Source organism: Phallusia mammillata, chromosome 1, assembly GCF_965637545.1.
Source record: "Phallusia mammillata chromosome 1, kaPhaMamm4.hap1.1, whole genome shotgun sequence".
NCBI classification, from domain to species: domain Eukaryota; kingdom Metazoa; phylum Chordata; class Ascidiacea; order Phlebobranchia; family Ascidiidae; genus Phallusia; species Phallusia mammillata.
The window spans coordinates 3,599,943-3,622,328 of record NC_137252.1 but is presented as its reverse complement, the minus strand read 5'-3'; the positions used below and the strand labels follow the sequence as shown (position 1 = coordinate 3,622,328).

Here is a 22,386-nt window from a genome sequence, read left to right as displayed (position 1 = left end):
CAAAAACAAGAAAGATTTTTTTGCTAATTGCACAAGACGTAGATAACAAACTTAAAATAATTAAAATTCAATATCGATGTCGCCAGGTGTTTAGTATATGTCTATCCAAGAAAATGTGAAAGCGAAAATTGAAAACAAAATGTAAACGCGCCAGCACGAATTTGAAAGCTGTTAACTTGATTTTATTTTCGTTATATGATCAATCAACTCCTTTCACGTGATGATAAGAAAGTGCAATGACGTCATCTCTATAAAACTTCCGTGTGGTAGTTTATGGGCATAAGGAAGATTGTCAGTTGGTTGTTTTTGTTTTTTGCTGCAGTCAATGAGCTAGCCAGGTTATACTTTGAACTGAAAAACAAGAATGACTTTGTGACAATTGTAAAATACTTGGATAATAGTTAATATAATAGTCATGATAGTTAATTTAGGAATTGATTGTCTATGTCGCTGTACGTATGGTATAATCCCTTCTGTAACGGGAAACTTAAAAAACCTCTGAAATGAAACGAAAAAAACATGAAAACACAACAGCACGACTTTTCACAATATACATCAAACTGTAAACTAAAATTTAATTTCGCGATCAGTTAATCAATTTTCCGTAATGATAAGGAAAGTAGCGTAACGTAAGCACAATTTGAACTCGAAAGCAATATACATGATTCCACAGCAGCTAAACAGAACTAAGGTGATATTGTCCCTTTTGCAGTTTACAAAAAGGATATAAAATATATATATATATACATGAAGTAGTTAACTTGACTGTTCCCTCTTTTTACTAACAGTTCACGCGATGAAAACAAAGGCAGAGTGACGTCATCTGGATAGAACTTCTTTGTTGCAGTTTCTGCTTGGGAAGCCATTATTTTAGTTTAGTTTCATTTCATGGACAGAAAGTCAGGTTAATCGCAGACCACGAGTAACAGCGTAGTTTGCAAGACTGGACAATGCTTGGTAATGCTTTATTTACCTCTTAGAAAACTTGGACGGGCTATGATTGTTTGAACAAATATGGCGGTTATAGTTTTGTTGTTTACGTTGTGTTTATCTGTTTCTGCTAACGGACGAAGTTGGCATAACTTCAATGGATTACAATATTCTATCGAAATGAATTCAGTCAATTCGTATGCTGAAGCAAAAGAGAAATGTTCTGCATTGCAAGCCAATGTAGCTAATGTTAAAACTTTAGACATTTTCATCTTTTTAAGGTCATCTATAAACCTGACCGGTAAGAATAATCTCAGCTATTTAAAGGCTTGACAAGCGTGAAAGTGAAAAATAGAAATTGGCAACCATAATTAGTTTTTAGTTTCTATGTGGCATAAAAATTCCAAATTATTTTTGTGTGTTTAGCAATCCATGCACAAAATATTGTTTCCTTTTTTGCCTTTTACGGTTACCGCTGACAAATAACACCCAGTTGCTCGTATTTAGGTCCAGCTGAAACTCTTTGAGGTCCAAGCACTTAAGCTTATGGCATTTTATGTCTGGGGTCCGCAAGAAAGCTTGAAAACCTAAATTATTTTTGTGTTGTTTCTATAATTATATTGGTATGAAACGCTCAGTTTTAACTCTAAATATTCAACATGGTAGTGCATGTAATATTCTGTGCAAAATAAACTTACTTACTCACTTACTGAAATAATGAGACCGCAAATTCAGTTCAGTAGATGTTTTGTGGTGCCCCACTTCTCTTGATGCACGTGATTACTTTACCTTTTGGGTAATCCAGCATTATTTGGAGTGTGTGTTGAGAATCGACTGTTTTTGTTTATTCAGATAAACCCTTTTCGCTATACATCGGTGCAAAACGGGTCGGAAACACAAATGCGTTTCGATGGAGTGATGGAAGCGATGTTTCCCCTACAACAACCATGTGGAAAAATGGTCGACCAAATAACAAAAGCAGAAAGAAACATTGCGTTACAATGGGTCATAAAAACCGGTGTGTACAAAACACCACTTACCAATGGTATGACGTACGATGTACACGACACAGAGCGAGATACATTTGTGAAAAAAGCATGTCAGGTAAACATGTCTCCATTACGGCGATTGTATGTAAAATGGTGTTTTTATTGAGTTCATTTGGTGAAACAACACATATAGCAACACAATTGCACTGAACAATGGTAGGAAAACAAACCATACATGCCTGGATAATGCCTATTAAAAAAAAACTAAAAAAACTTACATTTATCTGTCACATCAGTTACAGCTACACACAACTTACCATCCTCCAAAGCACCAACAACAAGCCTACAACCAGCTATTTCAGAAATATTGCCATCCACCACAACAACCACAAACACCATTCTACCATTTACCGAACTGACAACAACAAACATGCAACAATCTGTCAAACCAACTATTTCCACTATATTAACACCATTCAAAGTAAGAAATACAACCAAAATTTCGCCAACTGACACCACTACAGGAGATAAGAAACAATTACCAAATTTTAGAAACTTACCGGAACAATTTGTTGAATAAACCTTTACAATTTTCAGACATAAAATCCCGGAAAAACGAAACATCACATTTAATTTTGTCAAGTGTATGCGGTTGATAACATCAAAACGTTTTTTTCTCTGATTTTTGCAGCCATAACGAATGCTCACACAGCCATCATTGCTTCAACAGTAAGCGGATGCCTCATATTAGTCATAATCTGCATTTTCGTTTTCTTTGTTAAGTCACACAAGAAAAGAAGGTAACTACAGAAGGTTTCTGTACATAATTTTACTTTACTTAACACATAGGACAAATTTGATCAACAACCTGTCCAAGTAAGACTTTTAGTAGGAAAACCATTTTGTGATTTTGGAACTTTCTGACTTGCAATAAGTTACTTGTACTGATGTTTTCTCACTCTTTAAGAAAGTAAATTCGGCGTTTCCTTCCGCAGGAGAAACAGACCGGTGAACGCAGCTGCAGTGATTCAATATGACGTCGAGGGTAGAAAACATACGACAGTTGTTTGTAACAGTAACTATAACTTGTTTAAACTATAATTTGTTTGTTTTTGAAAAATAATCCAACAATGGTAAACTTACATACACTGTATTACCTTTCATAATTGTTGTTTCCATTTTACAACCATTATTGTCAGTTTCAGAATAAAACTATTCGGTTTGCTGATGAAAAAAAAATTCAACAGGATCGAATTAATTGTGTTACAGGCGACGAATTTGAACCCGAAGAAACGTACAACATTCCTCATAACGAAGAAAACAGTTTCGCTACCCATTCAACCCAACCTTCAACGCGTCATCAAAACGATGACGTCAGTCAGTATGACGCAATCCAGAAAACACGTCACGAAATCATCGCGTTTGACGAAATTGCAGAGCCAGCAGCAGGATGCAGTGACGTCTATGCTCAGGTCAGAAAGACAAAACAATCAACAAAGGTTCACGACAATGGACAACAATCACATGTTCGAAAATACGATCACAATCAATTGGATGGAGTCAGTTACGACAGTTTGCAACTATCTCAACATGTGAAAGTCCACGATCAATTTGCAAGCGGCAGCAATCCAACTAATATCTATGATAACAGACACGGGGCTAGTGACGAATCGGATTCAACCTACAATAAAATACGACGTCACAAATAAACAAAGGAAACTATAATTCAATTTACAAACTGTTGATTGTTTTTTGCCGAAATGCCATGGCAATCTGAAGTAAGTCCCTTATATTGTAGAAAACAATGCAAAGTGTTTGCACTAATTGCCCAAAGTATTGTGATTTCATCCGATATTCCCAATACTATGGTGTATACGTTTAAATTTTCTGGAGGTTTCGAATCAGTATATATCGCAATTGTTTTTTTATTCCTTAAACCTTTTATACAAATTATGATTGACGGGAACCGAAAACATTCAAAAGCACGAATTCTAATCACTGTTTTCGTGTCTGTTTCCGTATTAAGCGCCTTGGACCAGAGTTGCAATTCGGGCCGGGCTTTTCGGGCCGGGCTTTTCGGGCCGGGTTCGGTTTCGGGCTTAGGTGTTTGTCAAAAAACGGGCTCAAAACGGACCTGACTTTACGTTCCGTTTCTGCCATTTTTAGTAACAATTCTCTGGCTTTGACCTAATGCCCACCCTACTCTAAAACGTATTGTTTACCCCATTGTCAACGATTGTTCATTGTGTAGGCCTGTCAATCAAAATTTCGGGCCCAAACACGCTTCTCACAACGTTTCGGGTTTGGGCCGGGTTCGGGCTCAGATTTCAGGCCCGCTTGCAACTCTGCCTTGGACCATTCCAAAAACTGCTGGGCAGTAAATTTTTTTCTTTACGGGGTTCGAACCCAGGATGCTTCTGGGGACGAATCCCGATCAGGTTTTATATGTCTGTAAGTGGGTCAGACGCGCTAGACCATTTGGCCAAGTTCCTGCCCTTCAAATAGATTTTTGGTTGAGCAAGTGAATTTAGTGTGACTCTAGCGACATCCGCTGGTCTGGCGGTGATACAACAATTCACGACAGCATTTTATTTCACTTTAATCATTTTAATGTATACTTTAATCTAAATATAGCGTAATAATGTGTTAAGGCCGACTGTAAAAAATCTTTTTTGGTGAACTCACAAATTCGGATGTTATGTTGCTCAATTTTTAAACATATTGTAAATAGCGTAATAAACATGTAAAAACGATTTTAATAAACCACTTGTGTCATGTAAAGTTTTGGCAATTATAAATATGATGTAAGGTACCTGAAGGTATATAGGCCCGGAAGGTAATAAGGCCCACTGCTAATGTTTTTTTATGTGCAAGAAAAAATGCTTTCGTTTTGATGCAATTTTAAAATATATGTGAAATTATAACCTTCACCATCTCAATTTGCAAACCGCAGTCGCGTTCCAAGTTGCTGGGTATAAGACATTGTTTATACATACGTTGACTTAAAAAATGCTTGTAAACCTTTTTTTGACATAGAGCTGGCAATACACTGGAAAACAACTGACATACTTTTCCTCCACAAACTAAAATATAATATAGTTTAATTATTGTTACACACTGCCTATTGTCTTTTTTGTTTGATAATAATACTGCAAAAAACATACCTGAAAAGCTGGTGTTTCTTTTGAGAAACTATTTACTGCGAGTTTTATTGTTTTGTACACTTATCTTGCCGTACATTTTTAAAACTGTTTTAAAGCAATTTGGTACAAGTGCTCCAGCGTGTTTACAAACCATCTAAACTAAATTTGGCAGCAATAAATCAAATTAACTATTTGACTTAAGTCTACAGCCTGCATGTTATCCCACATTTCATTAAGGTTCTGCAATTCCTGGCACGACAAATATTCATACCACCCTAGTCTAAATAGTTCTTAAGTTTATGAACGAAAGCTATTTGTAACATAGTTAAAACAAGTACTTTGTTACAATTTGATAGCAAATAACCCAGCCAGTATGCACGATTCGCTCTGCTTTATTACAGTATACATTTCAGTTGGTGCAAACCTCTAATAAACGTTTTCAAGACCTTACCATTTGGGCTATCTTGACTACAAAAATTAACACCTTGCCCTAAAGTTTGTCTAATCCTAATTTTCTGGACAGAAACCCATAAACGTATATGTTTTGTTTCTGGACTTGAAATCTAAATAAGTTTGTAGGCTACAGCACGGCGTAAAAATCACTCTGGAAGCTGCCTTAAGTCGTTGTCAGTCGATCTTTGACAGCTGTTATAAACTTTTGTAGATGTTTTTCTTTCAGAAAACTTTCCATATTCTCATTTTTTCGACCCTAAAATTATTAAATTTTAAGAAAACTTCAGCACACAGTTGAATACAGATTGTAATATCAGTCGAAATGATGGTTTAAATGTGGCTTATGTACAATACGTGGGCTTTATTGAAACATTTGAAATTTAAATCATCATATCTTGGTGACTATACATTTAATATTTTGGCAGTTGTTTGATATTTTTTACAACAAATAGGCCAACACAACACACCATAAGCCCAAAGATACAGACAGTCGCACAAATCAAAAACCATTCTTGATAAGGCACTTTACTGCGTTTGTGTCGAGGGCAGCAATCATTCATGGCAAAAGCTGTGGCGGGAGCACCACCAAATATGGTCAAAAAATGCAACACACATTCTGGTATGCGTAAACAACAGTCAACAATTGCAAGGGTTTTATCCAAGATATTTAGAAGCAAAGTAAAACAGCAAATACCAAAGAAGTATATCGCACATATGTCACTTTCAGGTTTACCAGCCAGGTAACAAACCAAACACTCAAGGATAAACACAAAACCACCAGCAACATAGCAATCGTCTAAACGATTGACTCCATAATGATGTGGACGATATTGGTTGTGACTGTTCCACTCCTAAACAAAAAAACACAATTATAAAGTTTTGAAAAGCACGTGAATGATTTTAGGTGGGTTTTGCTACACCACACGTTGATACCGTCAAACTACATGGCTCAAACCGCTTTAACTCAAGCTGTATATTTCGGTTTTGTTTCTTAAATTATCCACCCACAAGAAACATTACACACTCTTTAGACCTAGCCTAAAGTTTTGTTATACCAGTTCGGGCTTAAGTCTGGACAAAACGGGCTTGAATTGGGTCTGACTTTACACTTAGCCATCTTTCTATTGTAAATTTACCTTAGTAAGTCTTGTGGAACTACTATAGGTATAACTTAAAAAAATAAGTTTGAGTTGCACCTCAGAGCAGGGTGTGCAACTTTTATTTCGCGAGAGTCATATACAATTAGGCTTATAAAATCGTGAGCCCCGATTTTTTTATCACTGTTTTGTGGCGTTTAAACCATGGTTTAGATCATTGCAGTGATCATAGTAATATTAAAACTTTGCCGAAAAATGATTTTAGAATTTTAGCTGTGGGCGTTTTCGCAATGCATAACAACTATAGCTTAAACCCTCTCTCTAAGGGGTACTTAATTTCTATCCGAAAGGCAGCAGGTTGCAGAATTTTTTCTATGTTTTAGAACGCCCCGTATTTTCCAGATATTTGCCTCAATAGCTAAGTATAACAACGTTTTGTAATTTACAACAACTGAAAAGTTACAAGTATAAATACCATTCAATCGCAGATGTTGCTTGCCAGTTGATGAAAACTTGTCCACGCAATCTGGTCAATTTATAACTTCTGGATGTTGATGTTTAATCTTATTAATGATCTGAAACAGCAACAAGTTAAGGGCGGACCTTTTACCAAATGTTGTGACTTCCGTTTTCAATATACAAGTGCGAACAAGCGAAACAGAAAATGGTCAGAAAGGAAAACAACTTAACAGCTTACATTTACTTGTAAAGCAATATAAATAAACTGCTGTTTCTACAGCAAGTTTGGCACGACATTCTCTATTGAGCTATACTGTTTCTGCTGCCAACTGTTCATGCTGTACGGCAACCGACTGTAATCCTCGTTTCAAAACGCCCAACCCTTTCCCCAAAGGTGTGTCTAACTAAAAATGGATCCATTGCTATTCAACGCCATTCAATCTACGGATTCTTCAATTAATGCCTGTAAGCATGAATGAAAGGAAAACCGTCTGACTGACTAGCTCTTTGTATTGTCGTTTTCAGATGTATAACAAATATCACAACATTTTACTGCGTTTCCACATATCAAGGTAAACTTGAAATTATAGTAATAGTATGGTGAAACATTTAACACTTCCATTGCGCACAAGTTTAGCGACATTGAACTGCAAACTTAATGAAGATATCTGACAGCCCGTTTGATGCATTACCCGCCTATCAACATAATCGTTAATTGTACGGTTTTTGATGTTCAAATCATTTTAAGAAAGAAAATAGTTTCAGTCTCGTCATAAGGCAAACTGTTGTTTCGATCACGTGTTTCTCTTTACCAGTTTACTTCCCCTACGAGCCTACGTTTAACGCCTGAATGATTTTTAAACGGAGTTGGGTCGCTTCTATTTGCGTCAGTTTGTTAGAGCTGCTAACACTGTAATAACTGGAAAATCAACGAACACAAACCCCACGGCAGACCCACCTTTAGGTAAATTTCGATAGGTGGGAAATAGAGCACAAATACCTTTTTAACACCGTATATCTCCAAAAAATGCTCACAGTTATAGCTTTTAGGGTTTGGGCAAGGTTTTATCATTAAAAATGCATTGAAAATATAGTGTGAACATAGGATTCAGAAAATAAGATAGAAAAAACATATCAACAGTTTATAATTACTTGTAAAGCAATATAAATCATTCACTGTTTGGACAGCAAGTTTAGCACTACATACTCTATTAAGCTTTACCAAGCTTTCATGCTGTGGACTACACCAAAACGTATAATAAAAGTTTGAAAGGCCCCAAGCCTTCACCCAAAGGTGTTGAATTCGCTGCCATTCAACGCCATTCAATCTACAGATTCTCCGATTATTGCTTGTAAGCATGAATGAAGGGAATTAAATTAACTTTTGGATAACACCACAACTCTGTCTTATTGAAAAAAAAAAATTTAGTGTTTTTGTGCATATCAACGTAAACTTGAGCCTATAGTAATAATTTGGTGAAACAGTTAGTTCTAACATTGAGCACAACTTTAACGACGTTAGATAGCAAATTTAATGAATATATCTGACAGCACGTTTGATGTATCTGTTAGACTCTAAAGTCTAACATCACAATCGTTCATTGTAAAGTTTCTGACGCTCAAATCATTTGAAGGAAAAAAGTAATTTCAGCTACGTCACAAGACAAAACTGCTTTTCGATCATAGGCCCCCTACGAGCCTTCGTTTCACGTCTGAATGATTCCACCGAGTTAGGTAGATTCTGTCTGGGTCAGTGATTCTTAACCAATTTAATCCACCCCCACATTCGCAAAGTTTTTATTTGACGTTGTTTTGCCTATTAACACAATTCTTGCATTGCACTGATGACCAAAGATTTTTACAAAGCTCTCAGAGCTAAGTGTTACCAGCTGTAACTGTAAATATAATAAAACTTTCTTACAACAATTGGAGCAAGCATTCCAAGGCTCTTTTGTATTAAAACACAATAACGAAATCCACTACAATTTACAAATGTAAAAATAATTAAAAGTTGTATGTGCAATCTGTAAGGAATTACATTAAATCAACATGTTTTAACTGGAAGGGCATTGTATTGTATAATTTGTCAATGCTAAATTTGTTCCTATTCGGACGAAGTTTTGATGCAGATTTTTGATAATGTTGATAATATGTACAACAATGTGATGCATAAAATAGGAATGCTAACCTGTGGAAGTTTTAGTATGAATAGTATGACACACTTTCTGGTATGCTAAATTTTTATTTTATAAATGTATTCAGACCACATACACTTTGTATTTACTCACTCTGGTACTATGGTATATTCAACTCGTTTTTACGTAACAGCATACAGGCACAGAAATATCAATGTAGGTCGAAATCGCGTATAAAAATAGCCTATTAATTGTGTATGATTAATAAAACACACCCGAGTTTAGCGATGGTGCAAAAACATTAAACTCTACCAAATGGTTCAAGAGATCTGTTTATAAACTTTACATAGACATCAACCGCGTAGTTGTTATGGTTCTGTTCTTCATCAGTCGCAAGTCGAAACTGTTGTTTCGAGTAAGGGGCATTCCCAGTAATTGCACACCTGTTTCTTTTACAGCAGGGGTTCTTAAACTTTTTCGGCCATGCCCCACTTGACACTATTTATTTATTCTCACGCCCCCCCTAAAAAACGTTAGCACTGATGATGCTTGTCTTGTTTTTTTGAAAACAACATACATCGTAGGTCCGCCTTAAGCTACTGTCAAGTTAGTTCCAATCGTTAGAAAAAGCCACTTTAACACTGATAAGTTGCGAAAACCAGTTTTTTTTGCGCGCACAGAGCCCCGTTGCCAGTATTCTTGTAAACTACGCATATGTTGCCCAGAAATTGTTGATTCACTCAAAGTCAAGGCATTCTCTAATGCGAAATTGCGAAAAAATAAAGAATGTGCGGCCGACTATATAGCAAAGGGGTTACCAAACTACGGCCCGCGATCCCATTTTTTAGGTTTGCCAAAACGTATTGATAACTTCATACTGTCAAAAATTGATCTACTCCTTGCGAAAGTTTACTGTTACGACATGTAAAATTAATATTACCGACTTTCACAAGATTGCAACGCCCAGGATTGATCCAAAGTCAGTTTATTACGTCACAGACAAAACAAAAAGTGTTAATTGTGCGCAAACAATTGCCTTATTGTGTTACTTGTGACGTAATATGTAAATATTCCTTGTAAGATGAGACTAACTATACAATTTAACAGATTTTAAATGGGTTTTTGAAAAGACCAAAAAAAACTTGGCACCCCCATAAAAATAGCCTCATGGGTTAAGCTTGAGAAGACGGCACTAGGGCATGTAAACTATGCGGCCCGCGCGAATTAGTATTAAACGTATCCGGCCCGCAATGTAGAAAAGTTTGGTTAGTACAACTGGACATCCATTTCAGAGTAATGAAGCGTTTATTTTAAACAATAAGTTCGAAATCAGTGCCGACATATTTCCAATTCATTCATTTACAATTGTTTGCAAGTGAAAACTTTGCAGCCAGATTGTGCTGCGCCCCCCTTGCCAACCCTTCACGCCCCCTAGGGGGGCGCGCCCCAAAGTTTAAGAACCCCTGATCTACAGTCTCGGTCTTGTATGTATAGGCTAATACAAGGGGTCTTTTGAAACTTTTTCTATAACCATTCAAAATGAAAGATATTTGCCCACCAACAATACATCACATATCAAATGAACCGCAAACCTATAAACTGGTAACAACAAAATCTGGCATTAAAAAAAAACATGATTTATAGAAACAATACTTCATAAACTTTGCAATATGTTTGCATGCAGATGGACGGGATGCAAAAATGAAAAACATTTAGTGACAACTTGCAAAAAATGTGACTTTTATTAATCAGACAATACTCTACTCGTGGTAACTACTCGTTATTTTTGTAGTAGTGAATGGAATGGTACATTGATAGGACAAGGGACACCGCAAACCATTTTGCGTTAAGAAGTGCAATACCGGCAAAAATCATCAGCCAAATGCAGCAACAGCTTGCATGACTCAAAAACTTCTTTTGATAGGAAACTTTACTGCATTTGTGTCGAATAGGATCATTCATTGCGAAAGCTGTGGCCGGAGCACCACCAATCAGTGTGAAAAAATGCAGCATATCTTCTGGTATTCGCTGGGGAGAGCCATCGCATGCTAGGCCCTTGTCAAAAGCATTTACAGCAAGAGTCAGAATCCAAATGAGAACAAAATATATCAAGAATATGCCATAAGCATTTGCACCAACAGCACAAAGCATAAATACACAAAATACAATTTCCAGAACAAATATGAAAATTCCCGCGCCTTGGCAAGTATCAAAGTAACTTGTTGTTGCAGTTTGTGGTTCATAAAATAAGTGATGTGAGTTTGAATTGCCTTGATCCTAAAGGTTAAACACAAATTTCGTTATTCTGTGGTTGAAACAGAAACTCTTCGTAGGTCAGTGTGTTATAAACGTTTTTTTTTTTTCAAGCACAGCTTTTAGATACTATGAGATGCATTTGTAACCGCTCAGTTAATGTTAAATTATTCGACTTTCCCGCTACACATTTGGTAATCTCGTATCTTTAAAAACTACAGAATAAATTCTACATACCATTTTTTTATTTGTTTCAATTCAGGTCAACAGCATTTTGGAAAACAAACAAGAATCAGTGAACAATACCAGATTGCAAACTAAAGTTGTAAACTGTTAATAAAAACCACAACAAAAGCTAAAAGCATTCAACATTGCACATGAATATCTTTAACCTTAAAATGTCGTAAACACACAGCCAAATGTGTATTTGCAGTAAATTAAAAAATAAGCAAACAAACGTCAAATCATCATTATCACTTTTTTTGATTGGCCGAGGTCCGTTATTTTTCATCTACTAATTATATTACCCAGCTTTAAATTTAAGTTTTTGGCAGAAAGCCATCGACAACAGATAAACTCAGCTACTTATTTTAAAATGTCTGCCTGTTTGCTTTAAACAATTCCACCTCCGAACTACGTAGTTGTTTAACGTAAAGGAAATGACGTTGTAGGTATTAACGTGATACGTTATCGAACAGTTATTAATTGCATAGTGTAGTGTATGTATTTATTGGGAACCTTTCTGATCTGTGAAAGATGTATAAGCCAGAAAAAGACGTGACGAATTATCTAAAAGCTATAAGTAATTTTGCAAAAACGAAAGAAAATTTGGTTCACATACGGTTACCAACATGTAAAGAAAAATAATGCAAAAAACAACTTATTTACAAACTGAAGCAAATAATAAGCTTGACTTTCCATTTATTTGATGTACTTTTGTAAAAACATCACTAGTTGTGAGTAGCAATAGTGTGAAAGTTTAGACAATTTAGCTTCATATATTAGACTCAGCACAAGAACTGCAGAAATCACCAACCAAAAGCAGCACCAACCTGCACGGTTTAAAAAAATTTTTTATAGAGCCCTTTACTACATTTGTGATGAATGCAGCAATCATTCATGGCAAGAGCTGTGGCCGGAGCACCACCAATCAGTGTAAAAAAATGCAGCACACGTTCTGGAATGCGCTCGTGGGAGCGACGGGGCGCATGTTTTTTGTCATAGGCATTTAAAAACAAGGTAAAAGCGCAAATACCAACAAAATATGTCGCGGATAATATGCATGCAAGCATACCAACAGCAAAATACATAATCACACAAAAGACACACTCAAAAGTAAACACTATAATTCCAGCACCATAGCATTCGCCTAAAAGTTGCCTGATGGCAGCTTGCTTCACAAATCGTGAACAATGTTGGTTGGAATTACCCCACTCCTAAACAATAAACACAAATAGACTGTTGCACGAAAAAGAAATTAATTTAAGTGGGCTTAAATCACAAGTAATTTTTTTCGCTGTAATCAGCTTTAAAACGGGTTATATTTTTTGATTTTGCTTCTTAACCAAGCAGAAATTCAACACCCACTTTAGGGTTAAGCTAAAAATTTATGTCATTCCACCCTTTTCAAAACTGCCTTGCATCAGGTCTAGCTATAAACTGCCAACATTTGTATCGTAATTTCACCTTCGTACGTCGTCTGGACCTTATAGGGATATAACTTTTGTTTTGGTTGGGCCGCAGTTTAATCTGATGCAAATTGTTTTAAATCAACAAAATTAGTGATTAAGTTGGCTCTATAGGCGCAACTTACAGTGCGCAGGTGTTTTCGAGCCTCTGCTATTACACTTGCTTTAAAACGTCCAATGATTTCCAGATTTTCGCCCCAATAGCTACATATATCAACTTTTGCATTTTACAATCACTGGAAAGTTATGAAAAGTGTAAATACCATTCTCGGTCAGTTGAAGATTTTGCTTGTCGGTTGAAGAAAGTTTGCTTAAATTACAACTGCCGTTGTGGACGTTTAATCTAACTTTAAAACAACCTAATGATCTAACTAAAACAAAAACAACACATTACTGTCGGACTTTTCACCAAATTTTATGACCTTTGTTGTTTAATATATGAGATTGAACAAGTGCATCAGAAAATGGTCGGAAAGGGAAACAACCTTACAGATGACATTCACTTGCAATGCAATAAAAATCAATTGCTGTTTCTACAGCGAGTTTAGCACTGCAATCTCTTCTAAGCTAAAGCAAACTGTTCATGCTGTACACCAACCTACTATAATCTGCCAATCTGCCAAATCAACTATTTCCACTACATTAACACCATCCATAGTAAGAAATACAACCAAAATTTCGCCAACTGACACCACTACACAAGGTAAGAAACAATTACCAAATTGACTGATTAGAAACTTACCGGAACAAATTGTTGAATAAACAATTTTCAGACACAAAAACCCGGAAAAACGAAACATCACATTTAATTTTGTCAAGTGTATGCTGTTGATAAATTTAAAACGTTTTTTTCTCTGATTTTTGCAGCCATAACGAATGCTAACACAGCCATCATTGCTTCAACAGCAAGCGGATGCGTCATATTAGTCATAATCTGCATTTTCGTTTTCTTTGTTACGTCACACAAGAAAAGAAGGTAACTGCAGTAGGTTTCTGTACATAACTTTACTTTACTCAACACATAGGACAAATTTGATCAACAACCTGTCCAAGTAAGACTATAAGTAGGAAAATCATTTTGTGATTTTGGAACTTTCTCTGAAAGTTTGCAATAAGTCACTTGTACTGATGTTTTCTCACTCTTTAAGAAAGTAAATTCGGCGTTTCCTTCCGCAGGAGAAACAAACCGGTGAACGCAGCTGCAGTGATTGAATATGATGTAGAGGGTAGAAAACATACGACAGTTGTTTATAACAGTAACTATAACTTGTTTAAACTATAATTTGTTTGTTTTTGAAAAATAATTCAACAATGGTAAACTTACATACACTGTATTACCTTTCATAATTGTTGTTTCCATTTTACAACCATTATTGTCAGTTTCAGAATAAAACTATTCGGCTTGCTGAAAAAATTAAACAGGATCGAATTAATTGTGTTACAGGCGACGAATTTGAACCCGAAGAAACGTACAACATTCCTCATAACGAAGAAAACAGTTTCGCCAACCATTCAACACAACCTTCGACACGTCATCAAAAACATGCAGTCAGTCATTATGACGAAATCCAGGAAGCACGTCACAAAAGCATTGCGGTTGGCGAAGTTGCAAAGCCAGCAGCAGGAAGCAGCGATGTCTATGCTCAGGTCAGAAAGTTGAAACAATCAACAAAGGTTCACGACAATGGACAACAATCACATGTTCGAAAATACGATCACAATCAGTTGGATGAAGTCAGTTACGACACTTTGCAATTATCTCAACATGGGGAAGTCCACGATCAATTCGCAAGCGGTAGCAATCCAACTAATATCTATGATAACAGACACGGGGCTAGTAACGAATCGGATTCACCCTACGATAAAATACGACGTCACAAATAAACAAAGGAGACTATAATTCAATTTACAAACTGTTGAATATGTTTTGCCGAAATGCCATGGCAACTTCTAGGTGTGGATGTTTAATCTAATTTAAAAAACACACACAATGATCTAAAACAGCAACAAGAAGGGCTGACCTTTTACCAAATGTTATGACCTCCGTTTTTCGATATACAAGTGCGAACAAGCGAAACAGAAAACGGTCAGAAAGGAAAACAACTTAACAGCTTACATTTACTTGTAAAGCAATATAAATGAACTGCTGTTTCTACAGCAAGTTTGGCACGACATTTTCTATTAAGCTATACTGTTTCTGCTGCCAACTGTTCATGTTGTACGCCAACCAACTGTAATCCTCGTTTCAAAACGCCCAACCCTTTCCCCAAAGGTTTGTCTAACTAAAAATGGATCCATTGCTATTCAACGCCATTCAATCTACGGATTCTTCAATTAATGGATGTAAGCATGAATGAAAGGAAAACCGTCTGACTGACTTGCTCTTTGTATTGTCGTTTTCAGATGTATAACAAATATCACAACATTTTACTGCGTTTCCACATATCAAGGTAAACTTGAAATTATAGCAATAGTATGGTGAAACATTTAACACTTCCATTGCGCACAAGTTTAGCGACATTGAACTGCAAACTTAATGAAGATATCTGACAGCCCGTTTGATGCATTACCCGCCTATCAACACAACCGTTAATTGTACGGTTTTTGATGTTCAAATCATTTTAAGAAAGAAAAAAGTTTCAGTCTCGTCATAAGGCAAACTGTTGTTTTGATCACGTTTTTCTTCTCCAGTTTACTTCCCCTACGAGCCTACGTTTAACGCCTGAATGATTTTTAAACGGAGTTGGGTTGGTTCTATTTGCGTCAGTTTGTTAGAGCTGCTAACACTGTAATAACTGGAAAATCAACGAACACAAACCCCACGGCAGACCCACCTTTAGGTAAATTTCGATAGGTGGGAAATAGAACACAAATACCTTTTTAACACCGTATATCTCCAAAAAATGCTCACAGTTATAGCTATTAGGGTTTGGGCAAGGTTTTATCATTAAAAATGCATTGAAAATATAGTGTGAACATAGGATTCAGAAAATAAGATAGAAAAAACATATCAACAGTTTATAATTACTTGTAAAGCAATATAAATCATTCACTGTTTGGACAGCAAGTTTAGCACTACATACTCTATTAAGCTTTACCAAGCTTTCATGCTGTGGACTACACCAAAACGTATAATAAAAGTTTAAAAGGCCCCAAGCCTTCACCCAAAGGTGTTGAATTCGCTGCCATTCAACGCCATTCAATCTACAGATTCTCCGATTAATGCTTGTAAGCATGAATAAAGGGAATTAAATTAACTTTTGGATAACACCACAACTCTGTCTTATTGAATTGCTCTTTGCGTTGTCGTTTTTAGATGTATAACATCCACAACAATACTTAGTGTTTTTGTACATATCAACGTAAACTTGAGCCTATAGTAATAGTTTGGTGAAACATTTAGTTCTAACATTGAGCACAAGCTACATTGATAGAACAAGGGACACTGCAAACCATTTTGCGTTAAGAACTGCAATACCGGCAAAAATCATCAGCCAAATGCAGCAATAGCTTGCATAACTCAAAAACTTATTTTGATAGGAAACTTTACTTTCCTATTTTGATAGGAAACTATCAGTGTGAAAAAATGCAGCATATCTTCTGGTATTCGCTGGGGAGAGCCATCGCATGCTAGGCCCTTGTCAAGAGCATTTACAGCAAGAGTCCGGATCCAAATGAGAACAAAATATATCAAGAATATGCCATATGCATTTGCACCAACAGCACAAAGCATAATTACACAAAATACAATTTCCAGAACAAATATGAAAATTCCCGCGCCCTGGCAAGTATCAAAGTAACTTGTTGTTGTAGTTTGTGGTTCGTAAAATAAGTGATGTGAGTTTGAATTGCCTTGATCCTAAAGGTTAAATACAAATTTCGTTATCATGTGGTAAATACTTTTGTAAAAAAAGTTACAAGATATGTTTGTATAAAACGTTTTTTTTCTTCGAAGGGCACAGCTTATAAATACTATGAGATGGACTTGTAATGGCACCTTACTTTTTAGATTTTAAATTATACCGCTACATATACTGTCATGTCGTAAAACTGTAAGATGAATTCTACTTACCATTATTTATGTGTTTCCATTTATGCCAACAGCATGAATAAACGTTTAAAGATTAAAAACTAAAGTTCTAAACTGTTGAAAAAACACACAACAAAAGCTAAAAGCTGTTCAACATTGGGCATGAATATATTTAAACCTTAAAAGGTCGATAACACAGAGCCAAATTAGATTAACATTATCACTGTTTTGAGATTGGCAGCGTTCGGCGTAGGTTCGTTATTTTTCATCTACTATTTACATTACCTTGTCTTAAATTTAGGTTTTCTGCAGAAAGCCATCGACAACAGATAAACTCAGCTACTTATTTTAAAATGTCTGACTGTTTGCTTTAAACAATTCCACCTCCGAACTACGTAGTTGTTTAACGCAAAGGAAATTACGTTGTAGCTATTAACGTGATACGTCATCGAACAGTTATTAATTGCATAGTGTAGTGTATGTATTTATTGGCAACCTTTCTGATCTGTGAAAGATGTATAGGCCAGAAAAAGACGTAACAAATTATCTAAAAGCGATAAGTTATTTTGCAAAAACGAAAGAAAATTTGGTTCACATATGGTTACCAACATGTAAAGAAAAATAATGCAAAAAACGACTTATGTACAAACTGAAGCAAATAATAAGCTTGACTTTCCATTTATTTGATGTACTTTTGTAAAAACATCACTAGTTGTGAGTAGCAATAGTGTGAAAGTTTAGACAATTTAGCTTAATATATTAGACTCAGCAAAAGAACTGCAGAAATCACCAACCAAAAGCAGCACCAACCTGCACGGTTTAAAAAAACTTTTTTATAGAGCCCTTTACTACATTTGTGATGAATGCAGCAATCATTCATGGCAAAAGCTGTGGCCGGAGCACCACCAATCAGTGTAAAAACATGCAGCACACGTTCTGGAATGCGCTCGCTGGAGCGACGGCGCGCATGTTTTTTGTCATATGCATTTAAAAACAAGGTAAAAGCGCAAATACCAACAAAATATGTCGCGGATAATATGCATGCAAGCATACCAACAGCAAAATACATGATCACACAAAAGACACACTCAAAAGTAAACACTATAATTCCAGCACCATAGCATTCCTCTAAAAGTTGCCTGTTGGCAGCTTGCTTCTCAAATCGTGAACAATGTTGGTTGGAATTACCACACTCCTAAACAATAAACACAATTAGACTGTTGCACGAAAAAGAAATTAATTTAAGTGGGCTTAAATCACAAGTAATTTTTTTCGCTGTAATCAGCTTTAAAGCAGGTTATATTTTTTGATTTTGCTTCTTAACCAAGCAGAAATTCAACACCCACTTTAGGGTTAAGCTAAAAATTTATGTCATTCCACCCTTTTCAAAACGGGCTTGAATCGGGTCTAGCTATAAACTGCCAACATTTGTATCGTAATTTCACCTTCGTACGTCGTCTGGACCTTATAGAGATATAACTTTTGTTTTGGTTGGGCCGCAGTTTAATCTGATGCAAATTGTTTTAAATCAACAAAATTAGTGATTAAGTTGGCTCTATAGGCGCAACTTACAGTGCGCAGGTGTTTTCGAGCCTCTGCTATTACACTTGCTTTAAAACGTCCAATGATTTCCAGATTTTCGTCCCAATAGCTACATATATCAACTTTTGCATTTTACAATCACTGGAAAGTTATGAAAAGTGTAAATACCATTCTCGGTCAATTGAAGATTTTGCTTGTCGGTTGAAGAAAGTTTGCTTAAATTACAACTTCCGGTGTGGACGTTCAATCTAACTTTAAAACAACCTAATGATCTAACTAAAACAAAAACAACACATTACTGTCGGACTTTTCACCAAATTTTATGACCTTTGTTGTTTAATATATGAGATTGAACAAGTGCATCAGAAAATGGTCAGAAAGGGAAACAACCTTACAGATGACATTCACTTGCAATGCAATAAAAATCAATTGCTGTTTCTACAGCGAGTTTAGCACTGCAATCTCTTCTAAGCTAAAGCAAACTGTTCATGCTGTACACCAACCTACTATAATCCTCGTTCAAAAGGCCCAGCTCTTCACCAAAAGGTGTGTCGTTAACACAAAGCCAACTCTTTTTTGCTGTATATTAAAAAACAAAAACAAACGTCAGATTAACATTAACACTGCTTTTAGATTGGCTGAGTTTGGCGTAGGCCCGTTATTTTTTATCTTACCACTTACATTATCCAGTTTTAAATCAAGTTTTGCTGAAAGCCATCGGTAACATATCAACTGATCTACTATTTTTAAACTGTCTGCCTGTTTGTAACAAACAATTCCACCTCCGCACTAAGTTTTTGTTTAACGTAAAGGAAATGACGTTGTAGCTATTTACGTGATAGCCTAAATCATCAAACAGTTTTTAATTGCGTAGCATGGTGTGTATTTATGTGGAACATATCAGATCTGTACAAGACGCATCAGCCAGGAAAAGACGCTTATAATATTTTCAAAGATATGTTTTACTTAATTTGTTAGGTGCCTGGGCACACCTAAACGTTTCTAAGTGTACCGAGGAGCAATGTAAGCAACATTAGATGCTAACGCAAATACCACATACCAGTTCATACGCATAATAGGTTTCAGCTTTTATTAATTCTATTTATTTAAACTAGAAGTATTTTCGAAAAGTTTCATTCTATCCAAAATACAATCGATTTTAGTAACAGTTTGACTATTAAGGTTAAATATCTATTTTGCTCGTTATAGTCCAAGCCCGAATCAAAAGTAGTTACCATTTGATGTGACAGCTGTTAGTGCTTGTACAATGAACAAACTTCTGGTTAATTTATAACACTTTCGGTGTTTAATTGATGCTTGAAAAAAACCTAGAAATCGAAATAGCAATTAACAACTGTCCTACACCTTTTCATTAAATCTCACATAACATTGCGGTTTAATTACCATTTATGTACTAGCAATTTCAAAACGCGAAAAATAGAAATTACCAGCCTGTTTGCATTACAATTAATAAACTTTTTTATAAACTAACCTCGATTTATCTTGAATGTTTCTGTAGTTTCTCTGCTGCAAACTGATTTTCATCAACTGCACCGAAACGCTTCTCTTCATACTCCACCCTTTAAACAAACGGTTCACCAAACCTTAATAACTGCGCTGTTATTCAAGTTCATTTAACCAATCAAATCACGTGTAACGGTTGTTGACACGAACAAATGAAATTGGGTATAATATTGTTTGCAACATCAGGTAAACACTTTTAATTTGGTCATGGCTTTTATCTGCGGTGACCTATACAATGAATAAAAGTTATGTGGTTTGTGAACAACAAGCAGTCATTGTGCATTGCCCACATATTTCGGTGTTGGAAGTTACCTTGGTTCTTTATGTTAACAGCAACGTCACAGAGCGAAACCGTTGTTGCGAGCTTGGTGCTTTCCCAATTTTCATACCCTGATCAGTGATCAGCTTTACATAAACCCCCCTTACTGGTGTCATCATTGTGTAACGCCGTTTATGTGCGTGCAAGTGTAGGGCACATGTGAATACAGAGTTATAAGCGGGCTCGAACCCGAAAGTACAAGCCCGAAATCCGATCCAAACCGGCATTTAAAACTAGAAATCCCGTCGCAAATTAGATTTACAGAAGTGAAACTACTACACAATTGTGGCCGAGTGTAAAGTCAACTCGATTTAAACCCGTTTTATTAAAACTTGAGCCCGAACCCTTTTGTTCCTAAGTCGAATATTACATTTTTGTTTTTAACATATTTGTCAGCGCGTATAATACAGCAATAAAGAGCATTGGACATACCGCACAAAAATATCTTTATACATGATACGTTTTGAAGATACACATTTAAATGATAAGCCCTTTTAGCTATTCTACTTTTCCATCAGACTTTTAAGTTCTTGTCTATAAAATAGTGTGAAAACAGAACACAACATCAGCAAAATGCAACAAACAAATGCACAGTAAACAAACCTCTCTTGATAGGAGACTTTACTACATTTGTGTCGAATTGGATCATTCATAGCAAAAGCAGTGGCCGGAGCATCACCAATGAACGTGAAACGATGGAGTATATATTTTTTGAAATGCGCCCGCGGGAGCCACTGCGTGAAAGGCATTTGTCATATACATTTAAAATCATAGTAACGAAGCCAACACCAACAAAATACGCGGCGGATAAGATGCATGCAAACTTACCAACAGCACAATACATAATCACACATAAGACACACTCCAAATATAACACTTTAATTCCAGCACCATAGCATTCGTCTAAATCAGTGGTTCCCAAACTATGGTACGCGTACCACTAGTGGTACGCGAAGGTCTCCAACGTGGTACGCGAGCAACTTATTCAGTTCACACCAAACGATCGCAAATGATCTTCTAGTGCAGGGGTCTCAAACACGCGGCCCGCCAAGGGTTTTTGTGCGGCCCCCGAAGTAACTTTTTAAAAGTTGTGTTTTACTCTGGCGGAATACCGTTTTTGACTAGAAAGTTTACATAATACAATCATTTTTCTATTAGTGGTATATGTCACGTTTTCACAAGATAATCAAACTCGCTCAGTTTTAGAATCAGCAATTGAGATTGTTGCGTCATATTTCATACATATATCTGTTTGTTATTTAATACAATATTGTTTTTAATGTAGCTAATGGCACAAATGAACATTTCATTTTTTAATCTTGCAATATTTTGTTTGATATCGATATAGTGCGGCCCTTGACTTACTTAGAAGTTTATTTTTGGCCCCCAAAGCAGTTTGAGTTTGAGACCCCTGTTCTAGTGATTATCGTAAGCATTATTTTAATTCACACAAGTTACGTAGAGCGTGAAATTTCATACTACATTCCCTACTAAATTCTAATTCCTTGATGTATTGACGCATCGAACTGTAAAGCAGGGTTTCTTTGTGACGAAACAGGTGTATTATGACGTTATGAATCTGTTATTATGACGTAATAAATCCTTAAAGTCAGATTTGGTAATCAGCTACTAGTTGTGTTGACAGTAGCACTGTAGCGAGGGCGGTAAAAGTTTGACTAAATTTTGCTTTTGGTTACTAAAGATAAAGTTAGTTAGTAAAGTTTAGTAACATTTTTATTCATTAAACATTTTGCCCATCATTTTTTATTTGTGAATTTGTGAAGAGTTTTCTAACAATTATTGTAGGACTGTAGGTGGTACGAG

At 36.0% G+C, this 22,386-nt stretch overlaps 1 protein-coding gene across 1 annotated transcript; it reads left to right on the top strand.

Moving 5' to 3' along the window:
* The first annotated feature begins 1,014 nt into the window (after positions 1–1,014).
* On the top strand, positions 1,015–3,628 carry LOC145212797 (uncharacterized). The gene is made up of 5 exons (XM_080081052.1): positions 1,015–1,231; positions 1,783–2,034; positions 2,611–2,719; positions 2,915–2,964; positions 3,189–3,628. Exons 1-5 carry the CDS (start codon positions 1,015–1,017, stop codon positions 3,626–3,628), a joined length of 1,068 nt encoding a protein of 355 aa, XP_079937178.1.
* The last annotated feature ends 18,758 nt before the right edge of the window (positions 3,629–22,386 follow it).